This window comes from Loxodonta africana, chromosome 21 (genome assembly GCF_030014295.1).
Source record: "Loxodonta africana isolate mLoxAfr1 chromosome 21, mLoxAfr1.hap2, whole genome shotgun sequence".
Taxonomy (NCBI): Eukaryota; Metazoa; Chordata; class Mammalia; order Proboscidea; family Elephantidae; genus Loxodonta; species Loxodonta africana.
Window position 1 is genome coordinate 67,453,909 of NC_087362.1, and position 9,096 is coordinate 67,463,004.

The 9,096-nt window shown below is 54.7% G+C and overlaps 1 protein-coding gene across 1 annotated transcript in view; it reads right to left on the minus strand.

Annotated features, from left to right (window-relative positions):
* WTIP (WT1 interacting protein) overlaps positions 1-5,854 on the minus strand; it is a 31,460-nt gene extending 25,606 nt beyond the window's left edge. Inside the window, exon 1 of the mRNA XM_010596156.2 lies at positions 5,058-5,854. Within this exon, the coding sequence (XP_010594458.2) occupies positions 5,058-5,721 (664 nt within the window). The 5' untranslated portion in view covers positions 5,722-5,854. The remainder of the gene's footprint in view (positions 1-5,057) is intronic.
* Between the last annotated feature and the right edge of the window lie 3,242 nt (positions 5,855-9,096).

Genomic DNA, 9,096 nt, shown 5'->3' on the forward strand with positions numbered 1-9,096 from the left:
AAACTGCCAACCTTTCGGTTAGCAGCCAAGCTCTTAACCACTGCACCACTAGGACTCTGTACCGTAAGGTCAGCTTACTCTCTTGTTCATTCAGCACACTGGCGGCGTACCAAAATCCTGGCACAGTTTAGGTTCTGGAGATTCTGCAATGCATGAAACAAAGCCCCTACCCTCAAGGAGCCTGCATTCTAGTGGAGGGAGAGAGACGACAGCAGCTTAATAACATGTCAGGCGGAAATATGTGTATGGAGAAAAATAAAGCTGACATAATTGGGGTTGTTGGAGAAGGCTCCATTAACAAGGTGATCTTTGAACAAAGGCCTAAAGAAATGAGGGAAGTTGGTATGCAGGTATCTGGGATTGTTTATGAAATCGGGGACCACCCCTGGCAGCACAAAGTGGGCAGCTCAGCAGGCGGGGGGGCGGGGAGGGGGAGAGGGGAGGACACCAGCCATGGCAGGTGTCCCTGGCCAGCCCTCCTGAAGACCCAGGCAGTGGGAAGCCAGCCAAGCCCTTTCACAGAGTTACACGGGTCTCCCACACCCCACACGACATGAAGACGGGCTCCCTCGGGGTCCTAAATTTTCCGGCTGCTCCAGGAAATGGCGCCCTTATCCTTTTCCCCTTGCTTTCCACCAGATCCCCCTCCTTAACATAAAACCATGCTCAAGCCCCTCCCACTTTGAAACCCCTCCCTCCTTCACCAGCCACCCCATTCCTCCTTCCCTCATCCAAGAAAGACAGATTAGTCCACGCTTAGTCATCCTTAAGTGTCTAGTTCTACGAACTGTGAGTTCTGATCCTGCTAGAAGGCAGACCATCCCTCCCTCTTTGGTTTCCAAAGTACAACCCACAACTGGCCTTCTGTTTCGTCTTCCTTCCCAGCTCTGTTGGATATTCACCAGCTCTGTCCTGACCCTCTCATGCCTCATGCTCCCCGGGAACAGCCAATTCAGACGCCCTCAAATCCACCCAGCAATGTAAAGGTGACCTGGCGGGGACCCAGGTGAATGAAGAGAGAGCTGGTGGCCACCAGAGGCTGCTGCCATACCTCGGCTCTGCTGACAGCTACTTACCGGAGGGAAGCAGGCCCAGCATTGCTGGAGAGCCTAATTTTTCAAGAAAAAGCTAGAAATCTAGATATATATGTGAAATTATTCCAAAATGAAAGTAATTACTATCTTAAATGTTTTGAAAATGTAGGGGCAAACAAACGGAGTCTACAGATCTCCATGGGGGGGCAAGTCTCCCTGGGCAGTCCCCTCCTCTCCCAACTGTTCCCCTCTGCCCAGGGTTCCTACCACCAGCCCAGACCTCTCTCCTGAGACACAGACTCGCCTCTCAGAAGGGCCCCAGCACACAACACCTGTATGTCCGCAACGGAGCTCTGGATTCCTCACAAGTTGCTCTTGCCTTCAGTTTTCCCCTAAGGAAACGGCCCTTTGATGGACCTAGGATCCAGGGAGTATCCAGGCCTAGCCTCTCTCTCTCACACCCAACTCAGAGTCTCAGCTCCTCAGCTCCCTGGTCTTGATTTCCTCCCTTCCCCTCATCCCCACTGGCCTGATCCAAAATATGACCGATTCTTGTCTGAACAACTCCTCTTAAACAGCCTTCTCACTGTGTCACGGCCTGGCCCCCAGTAACCCATCCCCTCAGCTGCAGCTGGACTTACCTTCTTAAAGTGCCAGTGACTGACTCTCCCACCTTCACTCTTCTCCGTTAGCTTTGCAAACCTAACCCTGTCACTTCTTTGATGAAGTTACCAGGAGAACCAGTGAAAAGGATAAAGCTTTGGGGGCTCCTGGGAAGGATGAGAAAGCAGGCAATGGTGGGTTCTGGTTGATTTTTCTAAATATCTGATTGTATCACTTTAGTTAAGATACAGTAAAGAAGCATGAAGTAACTCAGAATGTCACGGAGTAGGACATTTCAAGGAGAGTGAACTCTATGCAGCAGTGAGGTCCAGACGAGCGAGGCCTGGAAAGCACCCACTGGGCAGGGGCTGGAAGTCACCAGTGTCCTGTGCAAGAGCTGTGTGGTCAGGTGAGAGGAGATAGGGCAGATAGCGGGCAACTGAGGAGAGAGCAGGGGGTGAACAGTCATGACATGGGGATGAGAAGAGGATGAAAAGAAAGGGCAGAGGAGATTTTGTGGTCATGGAAGTTTGGGGGTTGGGGGTTTTGCTTTTTTTTTTTTTTTTTATGAAAAAGCCCTGTACATATTTATAACCAAAGGACAGAGTCAGTGGTGAGAGGAAAGTTGAGGATGAAAGAAGTGGAGGCAGGATATGGAAGGATCCGCATCCTCTGGGGCGGTGGCAGAATGACTTGGTCTTGAGAGAGCCTGCTGGTGAGGAACAGGAAGCCCACAGAGACGGACTGCAACTGCTGGCCTCAATTTTCCCAGCAAAGTAGAAGGAAAGGGCAGGGGCTGGAGGAGAGAGAGGCTGTTGAGGGAATAACAGCTGGCTAAGGATGAGGGTGAAGGTGGTGCCAAGAAGACCATTGAGGTTGAAGACTATAAACTACAGTGGTCCCAGGGGCTTCCTCAGCAGCCCCTCACCACTTGGTATAGCAGCAGCCAAGGGGGCTGCAGCCCTGACTCAGAGCCAGGGTTGTGCTGGGCAACGATTAGATGAATCATAGGTACCAGTGAGACACAGGCTGGGGTCAGAAGATTGCTGAAGCGAAGAAAACAGGGCGTGGCCCTGAGAGTGGGTAGCTGAAGAAAAGGCAGGAGGTGGCTAACGTTAAAAAGGTTCTGGAAGCCTGAGGCTGTTGACTGATTGATGACAGCAGAACTTGGGGAGGAGAGACCAGAAAATTCCAAAGACGTCAACAAATGGCAGAAAAGGGACCAGAAGAAGGTCAGCTGATGCCAGGGCCAAGGAGAGGAAGAAGTGGCACGGAGAAAAGAAACACACTCTGAAGATGCAGTTTATGAGATCACTCGAGCTCACACTACCTACAGACTGGCTTTTATTAAAATTTTGTGTTATTTAGGTTGAACTGTATGAAAATGTCACTTTTGTGGCTCAAAAAGTTCAAATATCCACCGTACATATTTCAAGAAAATTGGTTGCCCGTATTTTTAAAAATCAGGAAAATATCATCTAAATCTGAATTTCTGGTTTGTCTTGAGAGACCAAACATCTGTCATCACTTCCTTCACACTCCCACATGTGGCTACAATGGGCTAGAGTTGAGCAGTAGCTCCTCTTTAGAAAGAATGACCCACCACCCCTGACTGTTTTTAGCCTCAGCTGCTTCATAGTTCTCATTACCTGCCTGGGTCTGCAGCCACCCCTACTTCACACACAGATTCCTGAACATCTACGGAGACCCACAGAATGCACCCCCTCTAGGCCCTGCAGTGCGTGGGGTCGGCTCAATTGGCAGCTTCACCTGAGAAGCATATACTGGAAAGTTCTCTTCAGAAGACAGCCCAGCTTCTGTTCCTGGCACAAAAGACAGGCTGTAGATTCCTAAGTCATCTCTCTGCTCCCAGGCCACCCAACAGCAGCCCCAAGACCTGCCAAACCACAAATTCTCACCCTGCCATTTTCCAGATAGGGCAGAAACCCTTCAGTGTCTCTTACCCCAAAGGCAGCAGGCCAACCCCTTTGGCCTGCACATGCCCTTGACCACCTGACTCCTCCTGGGCAACACATTCTTGTACTGTTATTAACTGCCTTCGAGTCAGCTCTGATTCACAGCAACCCCACGAACAACAGAACGGAACGCTGCTCAGTTTTGCACCATCTTCACCATCATTGGTATGCTCGAGTCCATTATTGGAGCCACCGTTTAAGTGCCTTTTCAATCTAGGGGCTCATCTTCCACTATTATACCAGTCAATATTCTGTTGTCATCCACAGGGTTTTCATTGGCTAATTTTTGGAAGTAGATCACCAGGCCTCTTTCCTAGTCTTAGTCTGGAAGCTCCACTGAAACCTATCCACCATGGGTGACCCTGTGGTGGCACAGCACCCAGCATTATAGCAACACACAAGTAAACACCACAGCACACATCCTTACTTCCGTCCTTTTGCTCATTCTTCCCTAGGCCTGAAATGAATCTGGCCTCATAACGGCCTCGCAATCACCTCTCAAGATCCAGCTCTGGGCAGCCCTGAGCTGCTAACTGGAATGAATGTGTGAAAGATACAAAACCCAGGACAGCCTCAGAACCAGCATGATACCCACCGATGCCCTCCTGAGCCAGGTGCTTCCTCCTTCCTGCTTCCCGGTAAGGGAGGACGGGAAGCCCCTTCCCCAGCCATCCCAGTACTTCTGTCCCTCCCCCAGAACCTCTAAGAGCTGTAGAAAGGACTAGAGACTGGGGGGGAGAGGAGGGGACAGGGCCAGGCCGGGAAATGGAGGCTGTCAGAGACTGACGGGCTTTGCCAACGCGTATGCATCAGGATCCTTTGGAAATATCCTGCGTATACAGCCTGGCCCAGAGCGAGGGCAGCCCAGCGTGACCGACTGGATCCTCTGTCTCACTCCCCCACCCTCAACCCCGCCCCAGAGTGGCCTTACCCTCCCTCCCTCGCTCTCTACCTCTAGCCCCATCATTCCCAAAGCCTCGGGTCGGGCGGGGCGGGGCCTGGACCGTTCCTCCTCCCTTCTCCTGCCCACACCCCAGGCTGAGGGGAGGGGGCACCGGGTCCGCGGGCGTACCTGAGGAGGTAGGATTAGCAAATGCCAAAGGTTAAGGAAAAAAAAAAAAAATCAGAAAACATATTATTCTATTAACCTGATTTTCCTCCAAGTTAGGAAACGGCAACAACACACTTTGCAAGATCCCTTCTGCAGCGTGACGACTAAAGGAGAAGCCGCTGTTCTAAACAAGCCCCAGATCTGGCGATTCACGCTCACACCCCCTCTGGAAAGAAATGTCCCCCCGGCCCCACGGGAGACACGGCTTTCTCATCCTGACCCGCTTCCAACGCCAACCCCGGCCCACCCCGAACTCCCCTCCGCTGGGCCGGTCGCCTCTCCGGGGCCGTCCCGACCCTCGGCGCGGTGCGCGGTGCGGCCGAGCTCGCTCACCGAAGTAGTCCCGCGCCGTGCGCGCCTCCAGCGCCCGCTCCAGCTCCCGCGTAAGCACCTCCAGCCGCCGCTCCGCCGCGCTCGGGCCGCCCTCCCGGCCCGGGGACAGCTGGAGCGCAGGCAGAGGGAAGGGGGCCTGTCCCGCAGGCTCCGGGGAGCGAGCTGGCGCCAGGCAGGCTCCAGGGAGCAGAAGGTCGGCGTAGGCGCCGGCCGAGCCGCGGGAGCCGAGACTGGACACGCTGGAGCGGGCGCTGCCCACCGACGACGGCCCGAGGCCGGGGCGCGGGTCCGAGCGGCCAGAGCGCGGGCTCCCGTGGCGTTGGTCGTAGCCCAAGCTGATGCCGCTGGAGCGGGTGCTGCCGCCGCCGCCGTCGGAGCCCGCCAGGCTGGCCCGCGGGCTGCCCGCAGGCTGCGCGCTGAGCTCGGGGGGTGCCGCGCGCCGCGGGCCTCTCTCCCCGCGGCTCAGTCCGTCCGCCCCAGCCTCGGGGCCGCCGCCGCCGCCCTTCCCTCTGCGGCCCAGCGCCTGCGCCGCCTCGTCTCCCGGCCCGGGCCGCGGCCCCTGTCGACCCCGGCCCGGGGACTCGCCGGCCGGCTCCAGCTCCCGCAGGGCCAGCCCAGCCAGGAGCAGGGCCGCCTCGTCCGCGGCCGCCCGGGAGCGCTGCATGGCCCGGCCCGCCGGCCCTAGCGCGTCACCTCCGCCTCCGCTTCCCGCCGCCGCTCCGGCCGCGCCGCCGCATCGTCCGCCCGAAGCCGGGAGCCAGCCCCGGGACCCCTGGGCGCGGGGCGGGGCGGGGCGAAGCCTGAGGCGGCCAGGTTAGCTCCGCCGGGCCGCACGGGCCGGGGGACGCGCGCTCCGCGCAATAACGCGCGCGGCGGAGGAATGTGCGCTCGGGGCGCCGGGCCGCGCCCCCTCCTCGCAGCGGCCGCGCGGGGGGCGGAGGGACTCCTTTGCCGGGACAGGAATGCGAGGAAGGAGACGGCGCTGCGGCCTCTGGAATGTGGGGGGAGTGGCGGCCGCGGCGGAGCGGCGGTGTCCGCGCTGGGTCGGGAGCTCAGAGGGGCGCCGAGGCTGTGCCGGGCCGCGGGGCGTGCAGCTTGGAGCTGGAGCGGGCCCTCGGCTCGTACAGCGCGAAGCTGTGACACCGCCGAGAAAGTCCTCGGACTTTCTGCTATGCGCCCGGATCTCCCAGCCCTGGAAAGATCCCGGATTCCCGCGGGCTGAGCTGCAGGCGGCTCCCTCTATCCCGGCCGGAGGAATACAAGCAGTTGACTAATGCTCCCCATATCCTCCCCCATCTTCCCAGCGCTGCCTCGGTCTCGGGCGCTGACACAGGCAAGCTCCACGTTGGACAGACAAGCCTGCGCCCGCTTCGGCACCCTGGAGAACACTGTGCGTCTCGTGCAGATGTGACCCCATGAACCTCAGCCCCTCCTGGCCCCTGTGGCAACGCACTGATCTCAGGAGCCCCCATCTGGCTGGCGGAGAAGGCTCCTAGTGCTAGGAACCGGGTGGGATGGGGACCGTTCCTCGCAACAGGTCTCCGTGTGCAGGTCCCCAAGGCCAGACCAGGCCGGGAGCAGACCTCTGGCTCAGAGCCAGTGGGCTACGAGCCTCAGATGTGGCCACCACAGGCTGTCATCTTCAGATGTGAACACTGCCTTTTCAGCACCTTTCCTCCTGTACTGGTTGAGGCTCCTAGGGGATGCTCCTGAGACCATCTGAGCTGCCACAAGTCCTGGACTGGGCCCCTAGAAAGATCCCGGATTCCCACGAACTGAGCTGGAGGCATGGGGTAGGGGGCAAGAAGTGACTAGGGCTTTGACCCCAGGAACACAAGCTACAAAGCCCTTGCCATCCATTTCAAAGGGCTCTAGGGAAAGAAAACCATTATCTGTCAGGACCTGGTGGATCCAGGCAAACCTTGAGTGAAAAAGTTCCCTCTTCTCCAGGCATCCCTGCCCCAGAGAATTTGAGAAAGGTGCCTACAGTGTCTCACGGGGCAAGGAACCTGGATGGGGACTTGTCTTGGCCCAGACTGACCAGGGCAGTTTGACCTCAATGTTGGCCCAGGAGCCAGATGAGGTACATTCTCTTCAGCGGGCAGTGGAACCTAGAGTCTGGCTCAGCAGACTCCCTCCCAACACCTTCCCAACCTACAGAATTCCAGCCTCCACCGCACCCACCGCAGGGCTTGGGGCAAGCGTTCTGGGGAGCAAATATCCAGGTAATCACCTCCTGAAAAATGGTCCACCTCTCTAAAGAGAAAAGAAGAGCAAATTAAATCAACAATGCTGTATCACATTTTATTGATGAAATTACCATTTAAAGAAGAAAAAATTGGCAAAACTGGGGTGAAACAAGCACACCATATTTTTCTGATGTGATTTTAAGTTGGTATATTCTTTTCTTCAAGGAGAGCAATTTGGTGGATCAGAATCCTAATTAAAACAAACGGAAACACTCCCATAAGCAATAATGGCCCTTCTAAGTAAGACTCTTTTAGGAAAGTAATAAAAAACTCAGACAACAATTTAAGCACAGAAGTGTTTTCCACAACATTATTTCCGTACTGCATACAGTCCTGGGATCTCCAGCTTTCTGAAAATGAGCTCAGAGGGAGTGCTGTGCCCTCAATGGCGGCTCTTAGGTAACTGCCCACTTAGAGCCTCCAGGAGCCCTGGTGGTGCAGTGGTTAAGAGCTTAGCTGCTACCCAAAAGGTCTGCAGTTCAGATCCACCAGCTGCTCCTTGGAAACGCCACTGGGCAGTTGTATTTTGGCCTATAGGGTCGCTATGAGTCAGAATCAACTGGACTGCAACAGGTTTGGTTTTGTTTTAGAGCTTTCAAGATTTAAACTATGTTGCCATCCAAGGTCAGCTAAATTCCATTACTCACTCTAATAGTAAAACAAACGAACAAAAAACAACCTGAATAGTCAATGTTCAACATTAGGGTAGTTGTTAAGTGGAGTAGTATTCAAAATTGTGTAGTCCCATCTATACCTTACCTGAATGTCTTCTTTTGTGTCCTTGCTAAAGGCTTGTTGAGCGATCTCATTTCTATGGCTCTAATCTGGGGAAGTGCAATGACGAAGAAGAAAAGGCACTGATTCGTGGGATTTAGAGCATCATCTGCGGACTCACTGTTGTGTTCATTTCTCTCCCTCTGGCCATTTTTTTCTTGGGCTTAGTGGAGTGCTGGTAAATGTTTAACAACCAGCTTTCCAGGAGACAAAGCCCTAATTGGTAGCAATTTGCCAGTTGCCATGATGCCAATACTCCCACCATGGCCAATTTCATATTACCAGTGTGGTGTCAGGGTTAGGAAGAGATGGATGTAATCAGCTCTTGGAGCTAGTATGAGTTGGCTCCCCCACATCAGTACCTGGATCCCACTCTTGAAGAATGGAGGGGTTTCATAACGGAATTACTTGGGCCTTTTTTTTTTTTTTAGTTTTATCCTCCTCTCAGTGCAACCCGAGTCTCCCCTTTGTCTAGGCAAATGGACATGCAAAAGAGGCTGAAACAGGGTAGATCCAGTACAGATTCACACCATGCCCAGACCACTATCTCCTTCTTCTGGGGCCCTAGGGGCTGATGCTGCCCAGACTCTGTCTACACTAATGGTCTTTTTTTTTTTTTTTAAGGGATCCCTTCGTTGACTCCTTCTAATCTAGCTTCCATCCGACTCCCTCATCTGTCTGTATCTTCTGTATTGTTTGGACCCCCACTTATGGACACGAATCAGGGGTTTTCCCACGGGATCTTGGATCCCACGTCAATCAGATGTGGCTGGTTAACTTGTCTTATGAGGAAAAGGACAGTCGAACTCCACAGGGAAGAGTTGCTGGGACCCAGACACCTTTCTCTCTCAAACACCTGCAACAGTCTTCACCCTTATAGAAGAATGTTTCGTGGGGAGAGCTGCAGGAATCTTTCACCTGAAGCACACTTCTATCTCTCCCAGCTCAGTGCTCGGGACCAGTCCTCCCACACCACACAGCCCCACAACCACAGTGAGTTTTCTGCCTGATACACT